Below are 24,240 nucleotides of genomic sequence, written 5' to 3' on the forward strand. Positions count from 1 at the left end.
ACAAACACCTTTCCTGATGCCTAAATGTGCCCCCAGCACAAATCCCCTTCCCAACGCATGATCCTAACTGCCCCTCCCTACTCGCAAAAACACCATTCCTGACGCCTAACCCTAACCAATCCCCCTGCGCAAAAAAACATCAAAAAACAATAATAATCTGGTGCCGACTGATACCTAAATTTCTCCTTTGTTGCAGGCTTAAAGGGACTCCGAGCTCACGAAAAAAAGAAAAGTTGTACTCACCAGGGGCTTTCTCCAGCCCAGTGCTGGTCGGGAGGTCCCACGCCGGCGTCCTGGCTCCTCTCCTTCTCCCCGCTCCGGTATAGCTGACAGGCCGCAGCCCGGGCGACACTCGGTGGAGTGTCGGGCTGCAGCTTCCGCGTATGACGCGGATTACGTCACACGCCGGCCGCCTCGCGTCATCACGGCGGCCGGCGTGAAAGTACTGCGCATGCGCGATTAAAGCGCGCATGCGCAGTACTTTCACGCCGGCCGCCGTGATGACGCGAGGCGGCCGGCGTGTGACGTAATCCGCGTCATACGCGGAAGCTGCAGCCCGACACTCCACCGAGTGTCGCCCGGGCTGCGGCCTGTCAGCTATATCGGAGCGGGGAGAAGGAGAGGAGCCAGGACGCCGGCGTGGGACCTCCCGACCAGCACTGGGCTGGAGAAAGCCCCTGGTGAGTACAACTTTTCTTTTTTTCGTGAGCTCGGAGTCCCTTTAAAAACAAAGAAAAAAACCCACAAAAAACTATAATTATCCCGTGCCACCTGGCACTAAAGTAAAGCCTAACGACCTGTTGAAATAGATCTGCTTAATTCCCTGAATATTATGTCCTATACTACAAACTGAAATCCTTGTTGGTACATACTTGGATCCTCTACAAACCAAAATTACCTGTAATCTAGTCACCCGATCGACCGACCTCCTCAACCAGACTTATTTCATTTGCTTCTGAAACCTGGCACATTGGTGGGTACATTAAAGCCCCTCCCTAAATTCAAGTTTCATTTGTCCACTGCTTTTCTACCTCTTCCTATAATGCGCTAAGATATTTTTTAAAATAGCTGTTAATATCTTAAATTTTTTCGTTAGCAGGGGGGTCACCTGACCACTTCACTTTTGTTTCCATGCATGGAATGGCAGGACTCCAACCCTCTCTGCAGTCTAAATTACTCTTCCTCCATCCAGCCTAATGGGGAGGGGTTTTGAGTGGCAGCTTTGCCACACCTCTCTGCCATGCTTTGATTGGAAGGGTGTTTATTGGCCCAACCTCTTTTTCCTAGATGATACTGCATCTTTACGGAGCTACAGTGAGGTGTAATGAGTCATAGTGTTGGTCATGTGATCAAGCTGCTAACATTGAAAATTAAGGCGTCTTCTTCCCATAATTTGTAGAAATGTATTCTAATCTCAGAGCAGTTCAGGGAATAGGAAAAAAATCAGTGAGCAATTAACCTGTGAGCCTACACAAAGGACATTAACTGGGCTTAAATTGCATGCATAGTTTGGAAAAGGAATTTTGGTACTTTTGTCTCCTTGTTGACAGGCTACCAAACAAACTGTCCCATTCATTTTTATAACTGCTAAATTCAAGCAAGTCCATTAGTCAATAAGATTGTTTATAAAACCCTAAGAGCTAGAAGTACAAAAAATATGAACTTTGTTTTCAGTATTCCGACACAGATAAGCCTGAGACGATGTTCAAGTATTCACAGAATGCAGTTAACAAAGATTCCTTCTCATTTTTCCATCTTCTCTTTCAAAGGTCTTTTGAAAAAGCCGAGCTGAAAATAAAAATGTTAGATGTTAGTTTCTGGTAAGAAAAAGATGTACATTTAAAGGGACCCTGAACAGAACGTAAAAATGCCATACTAAACTTACCTGGGGCTTCCTCCAGCTCCACATAGTTCGTTTGGTCCCTTGCCGTCTTCTGGGCTCCCTCCGATTTCCCGCTGGCAGCTCCGTTAGCCACCGACTTGGCCAGAAGTAAAGCGCAATGGTGCATGTGTGGCCCATCCACCTGGCCCGTCATTCTTTTGAGAACCATGCATGCACAATGCGCGGACAGGCTGTGAATGACTCCCGGCCAAGTCGCGCACTAATGGAACCACCAGCAAGAGAACATAGGGAGCTCAGAGGACGCCGAGGGACCTCATGAACTACGGGGAGCTGGAGGAAGCCCCAGGTAACTTCAGTATGGCATTTTTACAGTGTGTTCAGAGTCCATTCAAGGATGAGTTTTATTTTTCAAGTCTCTGCTGTGTATGGGCCCTTTTCTACTAGTGGAATCTGCTTCGAAAAGCAGATTGCAACCGTTTTGCCGATTGTAATACCACCATGATTTACATGTAAATTGCGCTGCTTATTCTCCACTAGCACACGTTGGGGTTGAGTCATCAAATGAAATAGCGTGAGCAACCTCCTGTTGCTCGTGCTAATAAAGCAGTGTGACTTCATTTTATTTCCCTGCACGCTACATGCGCTAGGGGCAGCATAGCGTGCGTAACTAAACAACGGCCGCTGCTTACAAAAGCCATGCGGTAGTGATGTATTGCTACCGCCATACTGCACTGGTGCAGCTGCTACTATGTTAATTACCGCCCATTGCTCGCGCTATTTCATTTGATGGATCAACCCCCTTAGTTTTTTGCCTGAACACTATCACTGTCCTCTGTGATTCTCAGTGCAATCACTCTTAATTTCCAACGACTGCACAGCGTAATCTCGCCAAGTGGGAAAAGCAGCTTCCTCGATTGGAAGACCCGTGTGGGGGTATGTGTTTAAACATCAAAATGTTACCATGGTAGCTTTTTTTCTAGCACTGTTGTACCAGACAATTCACAAAAATAAGGAACTAATAATTTTAAAAAAGCAAAACAAGGGATTGAGGATCAGCAGCAGCAGACCTAAAAAATGATCAGGCATTATTGTTCAATCAACAAGTTGACAGGCATTGGAAGACACTAGTGAAAGCGATATGGAGGCTGCCATATTTATTTCCCTTTTAAATGATGCATTTATTTCCCTTTTAAATGATACAGATTGCCTGGCCGCCCTGCTGATACTCTTCCTCTAATACTTTTAGCCAGAGACCCTGAAAAAGCATCAGATGTTTCACTGAAGTTTGACTTGATTAGCTGCATGCTTGTTTCAGGGGTGTTATTTAGACATTACTGATGCATGAAAGTCAGATCAACAGGATACCAGCCAACGGGTATTGATTAAAAGTAAATATATATGGCTAAGGAAAGGTGGGGGGGGAAAGGCTGCGCATCCCTAAACACATGCTGCAATTGAATGGTTAATCGCACAGGCATACACCGCCTCTGCCAGACTGAAAAATGCATGCCCTGCATCCAAGACAAGTGCTAACATCTATTAAACTAGGAGGAACTTTAGCTTCCAATATGGTTTGCATGCAAAGTATATTATACTAGACACTTGCGCCACGGTGAGGCAGACCTTCTACCAAATGTAAGTTACACATTTTTTTCTGCTTAGCTGCTCCCGAGGTTTTAAATTTAGGTTAGGTCACTTGCCCGGAGGTTTGCCTCACCGTGGCGCAAGTGTCTAGTATAATATACTTTGCATGCAAACCCTATTGGAAGCTAAAGTTCCTCCTAGTTTAATAGATGTTAGCACTTGTCTTGGATGCAGGGCATGCATTTTTCAGTCTGGCAGAGGCGGTGTATGCCTGTGCGATTAACCATTCAATTGCAGCATGTGTTTAGGGATGCGCAGCCTTTCCCCCCCACCTTTCCTTAACTTTGTAACTATGTAACTGTCAGGTTAGCTGCTCCCAGCCCCTCCTCCTGAGTTTCCTGTTTGCATGATAAGTAGTAGCAGATTTGCATATGATTTGCATCTGAATTGAATGCGAAGTGTGTAGAAAGTCTATATAGGTGCTACACACTGAGCTGGTGGTCATTTCAGATGCAGCCTAAGTGGTATGCGCTGGCGTTCTCCTCGCTGTTCTACCAAATGTAAGTTACACATTTTTTTCTGCTTAGCTGCTCCCGAGGTTTTAAATTTAGGTTAGGTCACTTGCCCGGAGGTCTGCCTCACCGTGGCGGTGGCACAAGTGTCTAGTATAATATACTTTGCATGCAAACCATATTGGAAGCTAAAGTACCTCCTAGTTTAATAAATGTTAGCACTTGTCTTGGATGCAGAGCATGCACTTTTCAGTCTGGCAGAGGCGGTGTAAGCCTGTGCGATTAACCATTCAATTGCAGCATGTGTTTAGGGATGCGCAGCCTTTCCCCCCCAACTTTCCTTAACTTTGTAACTATGTAACTGTCAGGTTAGCTGCTCCCAGCCCCTCCTCCTGAGTTTCCTGTTTGCATGATAAGTAGTAGCAGATTTGCATATGATTTGCATCTGAATTGAATGCGAAGTGTGTAGAAATTCTATATAGGTGCTACACACTGAGCTGGTGGTCATTTCAGATGCAGCCTTAGTGGTATGCGCTGGCGTTCTCCTCGCTGTTCTACTAAATATGAATGGCAGCTTCCATATCCCTCTTAGTTCAGGTGTCTTTTAGCCTCTTGCCCTCCCCCGGAACTAGTATCTACGTCCCTGCAAAACACCACTAAATCCCGCAGGGACGTAGATACTCGTCTCTTTCCGCTGCACACTCCCGCTCACTCCTGCATGCATTCTTGCCACCGATTGTTAGAGGAGAGATGAATGAGAATGAAGTTCCCATTCATTAATCTAAGTCCCTGTGTCAATGATCGCCGGCAGATGCCTGCAGTCATTGTAACTAGCGGAAGTTACACATCCATGCATTACTTCCTGTTAGTGTACTAATAGTATGCCCAGGAAAGTAATGCATGAGGACATCTTGTGGCCAAATAGTAAAATTACACCTACACACATTTCTTTAAATAAAAAGTCCTACACATACATTTAAAATTAACTCCTTACCTCCCACACTCTCCCATAGTTACCCAAATAAAATACATAAATAGTTACGTTAGGGACTGAACTTTTTTTAATATGTGTGGCAAGAGGGTATACTACTGTTATTTTTTAAATGATAGGCTTGTCATTATTGAGGAACACAAAACTCAAAAAATGTACCTTTATTTCCATAAATGTCGCAAATGGGCAAATGAAATGTGTGGGTTTTATCCACAGTAAAACATTTTATTTTAAAACTATAATGGCCAAAAACTGAGAAATAATGATTTTTTAAAAAAATTATTATTCCCACTATAATCAGGGCCGGCCCGCCCATGAGGTGGGGTGAAACGTTTGCCTCAGGCGGCACTTCTGGGGGGGCGGCACCCGCCCGTCCGTGGGTGTGGAGGGCCACCCGAGCTGGAGGGGATAGCGGGCAGGAAGGGGGTATTGGGCCTAGCGGCGGGGAGTAGGGTCGGACCCCCCCTCCCTCGCCTGGGTCCCCCGTCCTCCGCTCCCCTCCAGCTTGTTACGTCGCTGGCTGCAGCTATAAGAGGCAACGGGCGGGGATCACTCACCTCTTCCTCGTTCCAGCCTGCGCTCCACTGACGTCACTTCCTGCAGCGTAGCAGGAAGTGACGTCAGTGGAGCGCAGGCTGGAATGAGGAAGAGGTGAGTGATCCCCGCCCGTTGCCTCTTATAGCTGCAGCCAGCCAGCGACCTAACAAGCTGGAGGGGAGCGGAGGACGGGGGACCCAGGCGAGGGAGGGGGGGTCTGACCCCCCTCCCCGCCGCTAGGTTCAATACCCCCTTCCTGCCTGCTATCCCCTCCAGCTTGGGCGGCCCCCCCACATCCACGGCTTGGGGGGGCGGCGGCGGCGATTTCTTTAAAGTTTGCCTCAGGCGGCAAATGGTCTAGGGCCGGGCCTGACTATAATGCACTTAGAACAAAATAATGCTTAGCAAAAAGTACCACCCAAAAAAATCCTAATAGGTGGCGAAAAAACAAGATATAGATCATATCAGTGTGATAAGTAGTGCTAAAGTTATTGGCAGATGAATGGACGCAGCGCTGAAATGTGAAAATTGCTCTGGTGTTTAAGGGGGAAACCCCCTTAGAGGTGAGGTGGTTAAATACTCTCTGTAAAGGTGCTTGAAACAATTACAAGTGGTTGAGATATGCAATCAAAGTTGAAAGTGTGGACAAGCTCTTAGTCTTTAATGTTTGAATTATGAGAAACTATTGTTGAATTACACTTATCTATAATGACTTTTTAAACTACAGCAAATAAATCAAATTAAATAAATTAAAACATTTAAATACATAATTATATTGATGCCTGACCTACCCAACACACTAAGAAGAGCCCCCAAACTCTCCCATACTCAGGAAGGCCCCTTGATGCATCAGCAATTGTCTCATATGGAGACAACCCGAAACACCATCTTACCATAATATTACCCCGGCCTCCATCTGGCATGGCCGTTCAATATGTACCTTTACCACTACTGGATGAAGTTATGGCTGTAACAACCATTACCAAGCTTCTAAAAACCTAGTCAATGAAGGGTCAATGGAAGGGTGCATTGCAGAAGTCATCATTTCCATTTAACTTTCTCCCTTTCGCCCCTATGGGGTATCTCATTCTAGTTTACATAACACCAGGGTCAATATGCAATTCACTTTTTCTGCTGAGTTTTCTCCTAGGTGATATTTTCAAACACTGTCAATAAGATGCCTTTTAAACTACCAGCGAGCAACAAAATACTCAAAATAACGTTGATAGTACTTTCTCACCTACATTTTCATACTTTTTCATTTGCAAAGTGTTGACAAGTTATTTTAAATAGAAGATGAAAAATTATCTCCTTGGAGAAAGCTTGCGAGAAAAGATCAATTGCATATGGGTCCAGGATCCTTATTCCATTCATTTTTTCTCCTTTGTTTTCTCGTAGGTGATATTTTCACACCTAATCAATAAAATGCCTTTTAAGTCACCAGCAAGCACGAAAATGCTATAATAATTTTGACAATACTGTTTCACCTACCTTATATACTCGCATATAAGCCTAATTTTTCAGCACAAAAAATGTGCTCAATAGTTATCTCCTCGGCTTATATACAAGTCAGTGGAGCAGAACGGATGGTGCAGCAGGTTTTGTTACTGGCAGAGGAGCATACGGATCTTGCACTAGTGATCCTGCTTTTGCCAGCTGGTTCCCTGCTATGTCCGTACCCCCCATTCCCTGCACCATGGTATGCATAGTGCGCTGTTCAAGACTACCTGTGTCCCCTGGCTTGTGGAGCGGAGCGTGCAAGCAATGTGTCAGCGGTGCAATGATCGGGGATTCTTCCTGTGTGACAATTGCTTTGTCTCATATTCATGACGCCATCCATCTAGTGGCGTCTTAAGACACAGCTGTATTATCCTTGGGGCACATCTGGCTATGGGAAGAGGGGATGACTTGTACTGGGGGCACATCTGGTTACTGTGGAGGGGGCTTATATGTGAGTCAATCACTTTTTTCCTGGTTTCTGAGGGAGAAGTTGGTACCTCGGCTTATACGCAGGTCAGCTTATATAATAATACGAGTATATACAGCACTGTTTGGTATGTTTTCAATTGTAGAGTGTTAAAAAGTTATTTTAAACAGAAGATAAAAAATGATCACCAGGGAGAAAGCTTAGGAGAAAAGAGGAATTGAATAAGGGGCATGGTCTTATGTAAATATATGTGGCTATAACCTGTAAATAAAAATATGACATATTATAGTGCTACAGATAAACTTACCTTCCACATTGCAAATATGATGAGTGCTAAAATAAGTAATCCTATAATTATGCTTAATGGAATGACCCAGATTGGCACCGTGCCATGCTCCAACTCTTTGGAAAGTTTAATCATTGTCTGCAAAGTACAATAAAAAAGGAGATTTAAAATACAAACATACTAAACTCTTAAGACATTTATATATCAAATGTTAATTGCTGGTTGATTACTACAAGTCTGGAGGTTGGGACCAGGTAACAGCTGACATCCTATATTAAACACTAATTCATTAGGCAGCATGGTGGCCTAGTGGATAGCACTCTCGCCTTGCAGGAGGAAACTAGAGAAAAGGGATAATATTGGGGCTTGCTGGTCTCTGGTTCAAATTCCAGCCAGGGTGCTACCTGCATCGAGTTTGTATTTTCTCCTCATGTCTGCGTTGGTTTTCTCCGGGCACTCCAGTTTCCTCCCACATCACAAAAACATACAGATAGATTAACTGGCCTCTTCCTAAATTGGCCCTAGACTTCAATGGACATATAAGTATGGTAGAGATTAGATTGTGAGCTTCTTTGAGGGACAGTTAGTGACAAGACTATTCTGGCCTCAATTCACTAAGATCATGCTGAAGATAATAAGGCAACCACCACACAATGAGAGCGTTATCTTATCTCTTCATTCCTTAAGTTACCACCTCTGTAGTTAAGTTACCTCCTCTGCAGTTAAGTTACCTCCTCTGTAGTTATTTTCACATGCAGTTAATTAACAGCCTGTCTAATTCTGTAGTTATTTTACCCACTTTGCATCCAGACCTTGTTTTCCCCTTATGGACCAGAGCCGTTTTGACATTTTAGCCATGACTAGTTAATCAGCAATAACTTTATCCCTACTCATGACACTTAAATGATCTATATACCGTTTTGTTTCTAGAGAAACTAGGCTTTCATTGGGGGGTATTTTGTACTAAGAAAATAGTTGTTTTCTATTCATTTTAATAGGAAAAAAAGAGGAAAAAAATAAAATGCATGATTTTTCAGTTTTTACCAGTTCCAGCTTAAAAATAAAAAGTGCTACTGTCATAAAAACCATGCCACTAGTATTATGTCCCCCAAAATAGATAGCCAGATGGGTCCACAGTATCAGCCCCCTCCCCCCCCCAAGATAGTCAGATATGACCCCAATATAAGCCCCTCCAGTATAGTCAGATGTGTCCCCCGCATTTGCCACCCCCAGTATAGATCGACAGATGCGCCCCTAAGAATAGTGCCCCTAATTATAGCCAGATGTGCCCCCCTGGGATCAGCATTCCCCCATTTTAGCCAGATATGCCCCCAGGATTAACACTAGCCCCCCATCATAGCCAAATGTGCCCCCGGTATTAGGTTATCCCCCCCAAGGTAACCAGATGTGCCTTACTATTAGACACCCCCCAGTTAGCCAGATGTCCCCCAGTGATCTTAACATCCCCCCTTTTAAATACCCCCTCCCTCCAGGATCGATAGCCAGATGCGCCCCCCCCCCGCCTCAGGCAGCCCCCTCCGTGCGCAAATCATTAAAAAAATCCTCCGGCAAGCAGCCTCACTCACCTTACCTTGTTCCTGTGACTATCCTGAAGCCCGATCCTCCGATCCCCGCTCTGCAGTCAGCCCTGCTATGCCATTATCAAGCCGGGACCCGGATATTCGGCATAGCGGGGCTGAATGCAGAGCGGGGATCGGAGGCTCGGGCTTCAGGATAGTCGCAGGAACGAGGTAAGGTGAGTGAGGCTGCTTGCTGGTGCATTTTTTAAATGATTTGTGCCCTAAGGGGGACAGATGAAGGATCGCTGCAGTTGACTACTGCAGCGATCGTTCATGGGAGGGCGATGGACTAATTGGCTACAAGGGAACATGTTCCCTTTCGCCAATTAGTAATGCAGCTGACAGTGTCGGGGGGTGCGCTCTGCAGCGCACCCGATCGTGCACAGCAGGGCTGCAAGCAAGTCAGTATATCTATGTCATGGTGGCTTGGAGGAAGCCACAGCTGACGTAGATATACTGAGCTGTGGAGTAAGTGGTTAAGGACTGAAACGTTAACCCATTCAGGTTCCGTGGTTTTCACGTGAGAAATGTTCACCTCCCATTCATTAGCCTATAACTTTATCACTACTTATCACAATGAACTGATCTATATCTTGTTTTTTCCGCCACCAATTAGGCTTTCTTTGGGGGGTACATTTTGCTAAGAGCCACTTTACTGTAAACGCATTTTAACAGGAAGAATACGAAAAAAATGGAAAAATTCATTATTTCTCAGTTTTCAGCCATTATAGTTTTAAAATAATACATGCCTCCATAATTAAAACTCACGTATTGTATTTGCCCATATGTCCCAGTTATTACACCGTTAAAATTATGTCCCTATCACAATGTATGGCGACAATATTTTATTTGGAAATAAAGGTGCATTTTTTCCATTTTGCATCTATCACTATTAACAAGTTTAAAATAAAAAAAAGATACAAATATTTCATCTTTACATTGATATTTAAAAAGTTTAGACCCTTAGGTAAATATTTACATGGTTTTTTTTTTTTATTGTAATGTTTTTGTTTTTTTTATAGTAAACATTTTATTTGGGTAGTTTTGGGAGGGTGGGAGGTAAACAATAGATTTATAATGTAAATGTGTGTTCATTTTAATTTATTTTTATTTTCAGTTGTAGTATTACTTTTTGGCCACAAGATGGCGGCCATGAGTTTGTTTACATGACGTCACTCTAAGCGTAACACACGCTTAGAGTGACGCATCGGGGAGGGAACGGCCAGAAAAGGCGCAGCTTCCGAGAGAAGCTGTCGCTTTTTCAGCGGGGGAGAGGAATCAGTGATCAGGCACCATAGCCCGATACATTGATTCCCTGGCTACCGAATCCGCGGCCGGGAGTGCGCGTGCACACGCGCGATCGGCCGCGGGAGCGCGCGGTAGCGTGCATGGTTCCTGGACGTAGTTTCTATGTCCAGGAACCAAAATAGGTTAAAGACAGAAGAGTTAACTTTAGGTTTGCCTGAGGTAAAATGTTTCCTGAATACTTCATGCCTTATCACTATGGTGACAGCTCTAGAGACAGGAGATAAGCTTAGTGAATTGAGGCCATTATATACTCTGTAAAGCGATGCGGAAGATGTCGGAGCTATATCAATACAAAATAATAATAAGACATACAGTACATATTTCTAGAGGATTTCCAGAGGGGCCTGTACTCACCTCATAATTTGCACTCTCACTTTGTAGGATTACTATGTCACTCTCACTTTTCAGCACAGCATTTAAAACTAGATTCAGACTATGAATACTGGCCTGTAAAAAAAAAAAAATAATAATGCAACGTTTCATATGCTTCAGGACATTATATCACTGTAATTTTTCTGACACATCATCCCAGCTGATTTTGTTTTGCTTTAGTCCACAATTGCTACATTCCATTGCAGTGTGATTATTTTACAATCGCACCGCAATGGTCAGGAAATGTCACGCTGCACTTGCTGCTACAGTATGACCACACAGTGAAGCATACATTACAATGAAAGTATGCCTCACTGACAATGTAAACACGCTTGTCATATTGTTAATGCCCTGCATGTGCTGCGTTACTGTGTCGAGTCCCACTGCACCGCAATCAATATGATACTCCCATAGTACAATGCGACACAGCAAGTGTAAAAGGAGCCTAAAAGGCCTCTGAGGAGAAGCTTATCTTATGCATAAACACCGTTTCTGATAACCATATGGCATGACTTATTACAAACACGTTTCCCGGTCACATGCGACACTTTAGGGCTCTTTATTTTACAAGAAAGATCATCTACAGTTTCAATGACAGTATGCTTATACTTAAAACAAACCTGAAGTAAAAATAACCCAATAAGATTATTATTATTATTATTATTTATTGTATTTATATAGCGCCAACATATTACGCAGCGCTGCACAATAGATAAAAGGGTTAACATACAGGTAGGACATACAGGAAACTCACAACAAAACAAGATCATGCAAATGATTTGATAATACAGTGTCATAGGGCAAAATAGAGACTGTTCTAGTCCACAAGAAGGGTGATTGTCAGTAAAATTGCATAATCAAGCTGGAAACACTAAAGGAGATGGCCCTGCCAGAGGCTTACAATCTAAAGGGTGGGGGTGGAGACAATAGGTGCATCTGTTGAGAGGGTGTCTAACAGAACAAGATAAAGATAAACAACTGTATCTAAACTTCTGCTCCTAAATAGGAATTTCATAATTATTTTGCATTTAAAGGGGCACTATGGCGAAAATTTTTAAAATTTAAAATATGTGCAAAAATATACAAATAAAAAGTATGTTTTTTTCCAGAGTAAAATGAGCCATAAATTAGATGGACTAGTCCAAAACCTGTCACTTCTGTAAGAAAAGTAATTTATGGTTCATTTTACTCTGGAAAAATACGTACTTCTTATTTGTCTATGTTTGCACATATTTAATTTTTTTCACCATAGTGCCCCTTTAAAGGTTAAAGGAAAGCTGATACCAACAAAAAGAAATATACCTGGGGCTTCCTCCAGCCTCCTTCAGGCCGTGGGCTTCCTCGTAGGAAATGCCAATTTACGATTTTGCTGAAAATCCGCATTCCGCCATTGCTAGTTACCGCTACTGCTACCGATTTCGCTTTCCCCTACCAATTTCCGCCGGAAATCGTGGACATTTCTGCCGACTTTAACATTGATTTTCTCAAAAACTATGAGGTCTTTTTGAAAACTTTTTTTTTATCTTATTCACAAGATTCTGTTTAATAAACCCTGAAAATTTGGTGTTTCTAGGACTTAGGGGAGCTTTGCTATTAACCGCTAAATTTGGCGGATTTTTACTGTAATGTAAAAAGCAGAAAATCCGCGTTATCCGATATGCAGTAATTTTAAGCCAATCAGAAAACTCAGAATGAATAGGCCAATCAGAGAATGCTGAAATTTCCACCTTAATCCCCATTCTCTGATTGGTTTATTCATTCCGAGTCTTCCGACTTAAAATTACCGCACATTACATTACAGTAAAAATCCGCCGACTTTAGCAGTTAATACCTACCGCACTTGTATTACCCATTTCCGCATTCTGATGCGGAAATGCAATTTCCGATTGGAAATGCAGAAATTGCATTTCTGCGGAATCCGAATGAGCAACCCTAGTGCTCCTGTGCTGCCTCGATCCGCCGCTTTCCATCTCAGTAAAACCTGCAGTCACCACTTACTGCGCATGGGTTGTATGAGCCTACTGGTGATGACTGGAGGACTTACCAAAACGGAAAGCTAAGGATTAATAGCAAGGATCTAACAAACAACTGATTCTTCATGACAATGGCAGCTGTATAATTATCTATGCTTGCATTATCTGCACAATGATAATAATGGGCAAAGGAGGGCATCTGCAGTTTGTTTCTCTGGAAGAGCAGGGGATAAAAGCAACTTCCTAGAAAAATCTGGCCAGGTTGGAGCCTGAGGAGATCCAATTTTGCCAATAGGCATGCAGTTGCTTCCCAACCAACCGGCTGAGGTCATGTGGGGATATCAAAGCATTTCGTATCATAGTAAAATGCCAAACTGAAATAAAAAAGAAAATAATTACCTTAATGAAAGTTGCTTTCCATACTCTTAGTGTCATGTTTATGTGGGTACTGTTAGATGGCTCAACCGTGCAGTTAAAGGAGGAACACTTCATTCTCTTGCAGTCCTGTTAAATAATTATAGTATTGTTAAATAGGTTTCAGTGTCACAGTAAATTCTATACACTGTAGTCGCATCACTGGAAGATCTAAAGCAGGACTGTCCAAATAGCGGCCCATGGGCCACATTCGGCCCGCGGGCCACCCCAAGAGCACTTGCTGAGGCCAGGCTGTTTGCTGTGTCGCCCCACTTCCTTTCACTACTTCTGCCATGCCCACTGCTTTCTCTCTGCCGCCCAAAGCCTGGACATTGCAACTCTACCCCTCCAAATAACATTTACCATGAATACCTTTACGAGGTACGAATTATGAATACAAGTTTTGTATAATTTGCAAAAATGTATGGTTTTGGCTATCATAATGCATCCAGCCAAGAGAGAGACCAGGGGCCACATGCAATTCACTTTTTCTCCTGAGTTTTCTCCTTGGAGATAATTTTTCATATTGTATTTAAAATAATTTTTCAGCGTTTTGCAATTAAAAAAGTACCAAAAACTGGAGGAAAAAGTACTATCAAAATTATCTTGAGTATTTTCTTGCTTGCTGGTGGTTTAAAAGGCATTTTTTGCCAAGTTGTGAACACATCACCTAGGAAAAAACTCAGGTGAAAATGTTAATTGCATATGAGCCCTGGGGCTATATGGAATTCACTTTTTTCACCTGAGTTTTCTCCTAGGTTATAGTTTCACAACCAGGGGCAGACTGATTATTCGGGCATAGACCGAGGCCCCGTGGTCAGGGAGGGGGGCCCGCCAGAACACCCTGAGCAGGAAGGGAGGCGACCAGTGAACGGGAGCGATAGGCACAGCGGCGGGGAAGTGGGGATGTCTCCCCCCCCTCCTTCACTTTGGGGCCCCCCTTCCTGGCTCTCCCCTCTGGAATGTTTAAGTGTCAGCGAAGCGGCTGACAGCGGGCGGAGACTTACTGCTGTTACAGCCTCCAGAGGGAGTTTGATCTGTGTGCCACTAGTCTGGTCTACTCAAGACCAGACTAGCGGCGCACATAGCAGAGCTCCCTCCGGCCGCTGGAAGAACAGCGCTAAGTCCCCGCCTGCTGTCAGCCACTGCGCCGACACTTAAACATTTCGAAAGGGACACCTACAGACCTGGCTACATATACTGGGGACACTTAAAGGCCTGGCTGCATATACTGGGGACACCTATTGATCTGGCTATACTGGGGACACCTATACACCTGGCTGCATATACTGGGGAAACCTGTACACCTGACTACATATACTGGGGACACTTATACACCTGGCTGCATATACTGGGGACACCTATAGATCTGGCTATACTGGGGACACCTATACACCTGGCTGCATATACTGGGGACACCTATAGACCTGGCTACATATACTAGGGACAGCTATACACCTGGCTACATATACTGGGGACATCTATACACCTAGGTGGATATACTGGGGACACCTATACACCTGGCTACATATACGGGGGACACCTATACAGCTGGCTACTTATACTGGGGATACAGTACCTATAGACCTGGCTACATATACTGGGGACACTTAACGGCCTGACTGCATATACTGGGGACACCTATACACCTGGCTGCATATACTGTGGACACCTATACACCTGGCTGCATATACTGGGGACACCTATACACCTGACTACATATACTGGGGACACCTATACACCTGACTACATATACTGGGGACACCTATACCTGGCTGCATATACTGGGGACACCTATAGATCTGGCTATACTGGGGACACCTATACACCTGGCTGCATATATTGGGGACACCTATACACCTGACTACATATACTGGGGACACCTATACACCTGGCTACATATACAGGGGACACCTATACAGCTGGCTACTTATACTGGGGATACAGTACCTATAGACCTGGCTACATATACTGGGGACACTTAACGGCCTGGCTGCATATACTGGGGACACCTATACACCTGGCTGCATATACTGTGGACACCTATACACCTGGCTGCATTTACTGGGGACACCTATACACCTGACTACATATACTGGGGACACCTATACCTGGCTGCATATACTGGGGACACCTATAGATCTGGCTATACTGGGGACACCTATACACCTGGCTGCATATATTGGGGACACCTATACACCTGACTACATATACTGGGGACACCTATACACCTGGCTACATATACAGGGGACACCTATACAGCTGGCTACTTATACTGGGGATACAGTACCTATAGACCTGGCTACATATACTGGGGACACCTATACCTGGCTGCATATACTGGGGACACCTATAGATCTGGCTATACTGGGGACACCTATACACCTGGCTGCATATATTGGGGACACCTATACACCTGACTACATATACTGGGGACAGCTATACACCTGGCTACATATGCTGGGAACACCTATACAGCTGGCTACATATACTGGGGACACCTATAGACCTTTTAATCCACCAGGAAGCAAACAAAAAATCTCAAAATAATTTTGACAGCACTTTTTCACCTACTTTTTTGTATTTTTTCTATTTAAAAGTGCTAAAAAGTTAATTCAAATTGACAATGAAAAATTATCTCCTAGAAGAAAATGCAGGTGAAAAAGCTAATTCCATTTGGGCCCAAGGCCCATAGGCAATTCAATGTTTCACCTGAGTTTTCTCCTAGGTGATATTTTCACAACTTGTCATAAAATACCCTTTAAGACAGCAGTAAGCAAGAAAATACCCACAATAAATGTATTAGTACTTTTACACCAACTTTTGGGTACTTTTTCAATTGTAAAATGCTAAAAGGAAGTATAAAGAGAAGATGAAAATTATCTCCTAGGAGATAACTCAGGTGAAAAAGTTAATTGCATATGGGCCCAGGGCCCAAATTCAATTAACTTTTTCTCCTGAGTTTTCTCCTAGGTGATATTTTTAAATTTGTCAATAAAATGCCTGCTAAGCCACCAGCAAGCAAGAAAATACTCAAAATTATTTTGATAGTACTTTTTTACTTACTTCTCTGTACTTTTTCAGTTGAAAAGTGCTCTAAAATTATTTTAAATAGAAGATGAAAAATTATCACCTAGGAGAACACGCAGGAGAAAAGTGGAATTGCATATGGGCCCAGGTGTCAGCAGATCAATCTCACCTAAAGCTACATGGGATACTTTAGTTATTTGATACACATTTTTTTGAATCACTTTGATTAGCTGTCTCTAATTGTGATGATTATGACTAATATTTCACCACTTATCTTGAGGTATTCCCAAGAGATGGAACAGGCCAAATGGAATTTTAAAAAGACCCTGGGCCATATGCAATTTATTTTTTCTCCTGAGTTTTCTCCTAGGTGATATTTATAAACTTGTCAATAAAATGCCTTTTAAGCCACCAGAAAGCAAGAAAATGCTCAAAAAAAATGTCATACTTTTGTACTTTTGACCTACTTTTTGGTACTTTTTAAGTTGAATAGTGCTGGAGAGTTATTTAAAATCGAAGATGAAAAATTATCACCTGGGAGAATTGCATATGGCCCCTTGTCTTAAAAGGCTTTTTAAACCACCAGCAAGCAAGACAATATTAAAAATAATTTTGATAGTGTAACAATTAGTGTCAGCAGGATAACAGAATTCTGATTATGTGGTGATCTGCAGTATCACCAATAATACAGATAGTATATCTGATTATATGGTGATCTGCAGAATCACCAATAATACAGATATAGTAAGCAAATGGAGTGTAAGACATGACAAAAGTCACTAGCTTTATTGCACAAAGTGTAGTGATTGGTGCAAACAGTAAGTTTCTGATAGATTCTCAGCGGTAACCTCACCAGTGGCAATGGAGGTTACAGATAGAACCACAGCGGTAACCTCACCAGTGGTGATGGAGGTTACAGATAGAACCACAGCGGTAACCTCACCAGTGGTGAGGGCCCACTGGTGAGAGAGAATAGTCAGACAGATCAGGTAGGCAACAGACGGGCAGATAAGGTACAGAATCGACAAGCAGAATCAGAGTGAAGTTCAAGCAACAGTCGGCAACAAGATCAGATGGGCAGAGGTACAGAATCACAAGGCAGAAAGAATAGTCAGAGCAGGCAAAGAGTCATACACAGATAAATACAATTGGTATGTTTTTCACTACTGATTACAGCTATCAAAGGTCTAAACGCGCACACGAAGTATTCACAACAACAGACAATGAGCAAGTGACATCTCCCAGCTTAAATACAGAAAGCAAATTCAAGCCGCCCGCCCAGAGGGCTGAACCAATCAGCCGCTTGTGATTGGCAGGCTGGTGTCAGCTGACCGCAAGATCAGCTGACCCGTCTCCTCAGATTATAAAGGTCCTGCCTCCCCGCCCGCGAGCGTGCTGACCTAATCTGATGTGCAGAGGAGAGACCTGTCCTGCCAGGGGCTGTGCAAGATGTCTGAGAGGATGCGGCCGCCGCCGGGATGATGTCAGACGCGGAAACGCCGGCCGCAGCACTCTCCGCTGGTGAGGTAATACTGCTATACCTGACAGATAGTATGTTTTACCAACTTTTGAAAAATGTTTAAAAAATTGAAACATTGCTTTTTCAATTGTAAAATGATTAAAAGTTATTTTAAAGAGTATAAGAAAATTATCTCCTAGGAGATAACTCAGAGAAAAAGTGATTTACATAAGGCCCCTTATATTCAAAGGAATGTGCAGCCTTCCATATTGTTCCCTTTTTAAGAAAACATTTTTCAGTGCTTTTTATATTAGTCTTTAAACTCAGTAGTAATTGAGTCACACCCAAATAAACATTCAGCCATTGGAAACAAAACACCTGACCTTACAAAATCCTCTCTAATAAACACCTATTTCCTGTCTAGTTCACCACTTCTCATCAACAGTAACCCCATTTACATCATATTTAAAGCAGTTTTAGTTTTGATGGTTTGCATAACTTTTTTTTTTTTTACAAATTGCTTCTCACCATATTATGGTAATTGCAGTACTGGGGCGTTAAATGAATGTAGGTATGCACACCTTCCAACACAGCAAAGAACAATGAACACGTGGGTGCTACAGTCAGTAAACCAGACCTACTTGAGGTCTTACAAAATCATGAATATACAAGAAATGACCGGCACACCAAGCTGTTGTATTGCTTAAATATTGTACTGTATAATATAATCACAAAAATCACAGATTTATCACAAAATGCAATGGGCTGTGGACAACAGATCACAGCCCAGCAAATGTATACAGTGATAGTGGTTACAATGATAATACAAAGCTGATCAACAAAGGCAAGTACAATCCGTGGATCATTACATGTAGAACATACAATCACTACATCAAACTAGCAGCAGCTAGAAAACGTGCAAAGAGCATGTGCAAAGAGCAAACACTGACTCTAATCTGACTAGTGACACATTGAGCTCTGGCAGCAATCAAACAATCATGCAGTGATTGTCAGAAGGAATGTCTATATTTACCCTGACAGCGCTGTTTAGATCTCTTTGTCAAAGGGTATAGGAAGAGTCCCCAGGTAGTGCTCCGCTCCATGAACTGGCAGGGAATGAACACGCATGCGCGCGGCCGTTCACTGGGAAACTGCAGCTCCAGAACTTGATGCCAATTGGCGTTAGGCAGTCCTGGGGCTCCCGCTGCGGTCACGCCCATGGGTGTGATGCAGTCGTTATGTAGTTAAATGTCTAAATGTAACTAGTGTTTGTCATGTTTTTTGAGCTGTTTGGAACCATCTTCCCGTAAGGGTGCATTTTCGAATTTGGAGATAAGCCCCAACCAGAGCCCGCTCATCCACAAGGCAACCCTAGGCAGTTGCCTAGGGCCTGGGGAATGTCTAGGGGCCCCCACTAAATCTTACTAAAAAAGCCAGGCGATCATCAGCGATGGGCAAAAAGTGCTATCTTGCCTAGGGCTCCATTTCATCTTAATCCTTTTCTGGCCCCAACACTATTGACCATATCTCCAGCCTATCTCAGTCTACTTCCTGTGTCTGAGTGAGTTCTGGTCCTGTCTTCAAGAATTGAAGTGGCCACACACCATACAATTTTTCACCAATTACGATCGGTTGTCGTGAAAAATCAAGAGCTTTTCTTTGTTTTCGATCGAGAAATCCAATTGGATTTCCCTTTTTTTCATTTTTTGGAGAAAGGACATGTTGGACATTTCAGATCAACTTTATCAAGAATTGTATGGTGTGTGATGGATTGAATTACTTGATGTACAGTTCCAATCCAATTTTTTTCTTAGCTTTAAATCATTTTATTCATGAGAAATGAAAATGAAAAATTGAAAATAGGTGTGTGGTACATTTGTCAGATTTTTTAATTGTTACAATCAGTCAGAAAAATTGAGTGCTATTTTTAAATTGAACAGATATTTAAAAAATTGTAAGGTGTGTGGCCACCTTTAGACTCTATGGCCTAAATTCACTAAGCATTACCGCATTCGGTAATGCAGAAAACCGCTGATTTTACCAATCATCTTCCCAAATTCCAATTCACTAAACCTATCACCGTACAGAAAATTAGAATCACCAACTAGTGAGGTAAATTACCAACTTGTGCGGTAAAAAAACCTCAAATGTAAAGAAATTGCAAAGACATTCACAAAGATTAACGCATTCGGCAAATCAAACAAAAGTGTTTGGCATTTCTCTCCAGCTCTTAGCAGCCGATAACTCACTCTCTCCATGCTCTCTCTGTGCGGTAACATTGACAGACTGCCAATAGGGAGAGCCACACAGCCCTGCTTCTCATTTTCATTTGGTCCGATACTCTGGGAGGCAGGACTTCACTGTAGCAGAGCAAGGGAAGGTGGCATTTTTTGAGGCTTTTCTGCATCTCTTTAAGCAGTAGGATTAGCCTTACTATGCCAGGGGAAAAACACACATACAAGTAGATAAATACTTGATCTACGTACATAACACATGTATTGTACTGTCCACATTTTGATTTCAGTGAATGCCATAAAGTAAATGAAGAGAATTCTGTTCCTGGTGGGGGCCATGTCTTTTTCTCTCAGTTTGAGGCTAAATCCTGATGCCATTTCTTCCCTTAACTTTTTTATTTTCTCCTCCAATCGCTGAGTCACCTCAGCCTTGCTTGTAAACACAAGTGAGCAGAGGATCATGTTTTAGCTAGGCAGCTTCACACTGCAGTCTGCTCAGCCAATCAATGGGAAGCAGGAAGTTGGAAGGGGAGAGGACAAGCCTCCCTTCTCTCACTGTGGTTGGCGATGGCACAGAAAAGAGCCTGGGGGACTGAGAGAATATAATACCAGCAGATAGATTCCTGAATAGATTGGAGAACGAGTACTGCAGGGTGAGATTTCTGGCAGCATTTTAAAAACACTGCAGTGTTTAAATAGAATTTGGTTTTGTGGCTGGCGATCCCTCTTTTACATGTGGATATCTGTATTCTGGCATACAGAAGAGCTCCCTCTTGTGGCTGCAGCACGTCTAAAGGGATGACATGATGCACTGCACAGAAAACTTCAACTCATACACACAGCATCCTGCCTCACCGCTGACCTGCTCCACAGCTGGTGAGACTTACCGAGCAGGGCTTAGTGAAATATACAAAATACAGAATGCAGTATTTTACCAAGCAAAATTATTTTACCAAACTACCCTTAGTGAATTGAGGCCTATGAGTCAACATTATTACACAGCTGCCAATTTCAGCAAGCAGAAAACTTACCAATATTGTATCTTTCATACTTTCGTGAAATTTGGGCAATACATAAGTGATTCCTGAATTAATTCTAAACGGATCCAAAAGTTGATCAGCTCTGCAGTTCACGTTCTGGAGAAAACAAAATGGCATATTAAATAATTGAGTATGTTTTCTGTATGATGCAGATCTGCTCTGTGATGGATTTGTTTCATGTTCATATTATGAATGTTTGTAGGACACTGAGTAGTGAAACAGGAATAGGAAAACCTACTTCAGAAACTGACATGTTGGTCAGATAAAGAAGAACATTGCCATCTGGAGATGAATGGGGGATTGAAAGCTGAAATGTGACGGTTGGCATAGGAATATAATCAGTCTTTCTAATCTGTGAAGAAACAAACAAACAAAATAAATAAAAACAACAACAAAAAACAAAAGCGCATTTAAAAATAATTCATGAAGACAAATTGAATTTATTGTAACTGTTACTAATTTAAAAGATATCAAAATAATCTCTATCTTATTTGGTGGCTGTCTTGATACATTTGTCCCTGGAAATGCCTGTTTTAATGCACGGCAGATTGGACCAGTGGAGGTCCGACATTTTGCATAGAAATTCGCAATTACGCGTTGGAATCGTAAAGCAAAATTTCGGAGAAAATCGTAATTCATTTCATATTTAATACTAATATTTCATAATTTTGCATAATTTTCGCCAAAGTTTGCATAATTTTGTGCCGACTTTAGTGGTTAATAGCAAATCCCCCATACATGCTATTGCTATTAAATTTGCTACACATGTTAAAGCAGTATAAAACCCTGACATAATATTCAATAAAAACATGTTTTCCTACTTTTTATATGCCATTCGGTTAGCATATTTGCTTTTGTGCATAAGTATTATTATTCATTTAGAAATTATACGTTCCTAAAGTACACTTATTTTACTCTGAGAGCTGACTTTGCATTTTATTTATAACTGCTTTATTCATCCTCTAACTTAATCAGAAAGCATCAGAAAGTATTTATGCTTGTCTGACTTTGTTCAGGGGACCCGGCAGTGTGAGAGAAGGCTTTGTTTACATTTCTCACTTGATACCATTAAACACTAGATAACATTATGTAAAGTTCGGAAGCGGCCATCTCTGCTGGAAGGGAAGCTTCTAAAGCCTGTGTTAACCCTTTGAATGCAGTTCTAGTAAAAATAAAAAATGCTGGTTGTATATAATATGCTGTAAATAATCTATTAGAGCAAAGAAGAAATGCTGGGTTTCATTCCGCTTTAAGGAGAGTAGTGGGTACAAGTCAAAAAAAGGTCAAAAAGACCTTAGTTTTTGTTTTTTGTTTTTTTTAAATCAATTTTAAAAATGCAAAGAAAAATGGTTTTTAAACTGTCATTTTTCTGAGCTAAAAAAACATTTTTTCTTTGTATATTTAAAATTGATTTTCTCAAAAAGTTCTTTTTGTCAAATTCTTTTTTTAACTTATACCCACTATTCTCCTTAACATGTGCAGCAATTTTGGTGTCAATAGCATGTATGGGGGCTTTGCTATTCACTGCCAAAGTTGGCACAACATTACGCAAAAAATACTTGCAATTGTACTCGAAACGACTATATGAAATCAATTAAATGTACAAATCGTAATTATGTATAGGCGAAATTGCGAAAACGTGGGTAATCGTAATTAGCTGATTACGATCATCACTGGATTAGACCAAGAAACGGATCTCTTTCTGATCAAATCCAAGAGATCATTTGGCTCCCTATACAGCACAGGCCAATACCCAGTCAATTTCAGTATAAAATCTTTAGGGAATCAGCCTTGTGACTCCGCCTCGCCATACCTGGCTGTTCTCCCCCCAAACGTCAGATGTCCCCCGGTGCCCGTGCATGTAAATACTACGCTTGCCGTTGGCTCCGAACGTCCATCTGCCCTTGAATGTCCATTGTACATTTACATTGGTGCCCCACATGACTGCTGGCGTTATAACACGTCACACACACACACAGCCCACGTTCTTATATGCTGGTAGTCACGTGGGATGTGAATGCGGAAGTATGGTGGAGACTTGGGAGGGACACATCTAAAATTTGGGAGGACAGCGACCAGGGGCTCCCTCACATTCATAGAGATGTCGTACGCTGTAACCATTGTGCAATCATTGATCGGGCCTGCCTGTGGCAGCACTGATTCAGATGGTCATTTGGCTGCCGTAGCGGGAGATTTATGGCCTTTTTAAAGGGGCACTATGGCAAACATTTTTACAATTTTAAATATGTTCAAACATAAACAAATAAGAAGTCTGTTTTTCCAGAGTAAAATGAGCCATACAGTAAATGACTTTTCTCCTATGTTGCTGTCACTTACTGTGGGTAGTAGAAATCTGACAGAAGCGACAGGTTTTGGACTAGTCCATCTCTTCATAGGGGATTCTCAGGGATTTATTTATTTTGAAAAGCACTTAGTGAATGGTAGTTGTTCTGTTCAACTGCCAAAAAACTGTGTAGCAAGCAGGGAAGCTGGCCAGCATCATTGTTTAAATCATTTTTAGGGAATATCTTCATAAAGAATAAAAGCCTTGCTGAGAATCCCCTATAAAGAGATGGACTAGTCCAAAACCTGTCGCCTCTGTCAGATTTCTACTACCTACTGTAAGTGACAGCAACATAGGAGAAAAGTAGTTTATGGCTCATTTTACTTTGTACTTCTTATTTGTCTAGGTTTGCACATATTTTAAATTTTACAATTTTTTTGCCATAGTGCCCCTCTAAGATCTAATTTCCCTAAACTCATATACAGTATATCTGATAAAATAAACTGCAAACAGACAGAACTTACCAGATAACTCAGACTGACTTCTGGGCCAATCAAATCAGTGGAATTAATTGCAGTAGGTATGGAATCGTTAGCAGCAATAATTACGTGATATTCCTTTGCAGAGCTGTGGAAAACGTAACCACAGTGTTCAGTTAACAAACGCACAAAACATAGATATGCAAATGAAATTATTATGAGGTTGCGTTTCCATTGGGGTGCTGCATCCATTTCAGCATGGCTATGGGGATTTGGATGAGTTCTGCAAAAAGATGCAATATGCATTTTTTCAAGTGCATTTTTTTTTTTGCGATTTGGGTACTCAGGGAGAAAAGCGCTTTACAAATGTCTTGTTGTGTTTTGGAT

General features: G+C 42.2%; 1 protein-coding gene across 1 annotated transcript in view; it reads right to left on the minus strand.

The window, feature by feature from the left end:
* Positions 1–798: 798 nt before the first annotated feature.
* ITGA1 (integrin subunit alpha 1) overlaps positions 799–24,240 on the minus strand; it is a 178,344-nt gene continuing 154,902 nt past the window's right edge. Inside the window, exons 24-30 of the mRNA XM_068271771.1 lie at positions 23,899–24,001; positions 21,329–21,442; positions 21,082–21,186; positions 13,313–13,417; positions 10,923–11,015; positions 7,702–7,818; positions 799–1,788 (exon numbers count right to left, since the gene is read on the minus strand). Coding sequence (XP_068127872.1) covers positions 1,744–1,788; positions 7,702–7,818; positions 10,923–11,015; positions 13,313–13,417; positions 21,082–21,186; positions 21,329–21,442; positions 23,899–24,001 — 682 coding nt within the window. The 3' untranslated portion in view covers positions 799–1,743. The remainder of the gene's footprint in view (positions 1,789–7,701; positions 7,819–10,922; positions 11,016–13,312; positions 13,418–21,081; positions 21,187–21,328; positions 21,443–23,898; positions 24,002–24,240) is intronic.

Source organism: Hyperolius riggenbachi, chromosome 1 (genome assembly GCF_040937935.1).
Source record: "Hyperolius riggenbachi isolate aHypRig1 chromosome 1, aHypRig1.pri, whole genome shotgun sequence".
Classification (NCBI taxonomy): domain Eukaryota; kingdom Metazoa; phylum Chordata; class Amphibia; order Anura; family Hyperoliidae; genus Hyperolius; species Hyperolius riggenbachi.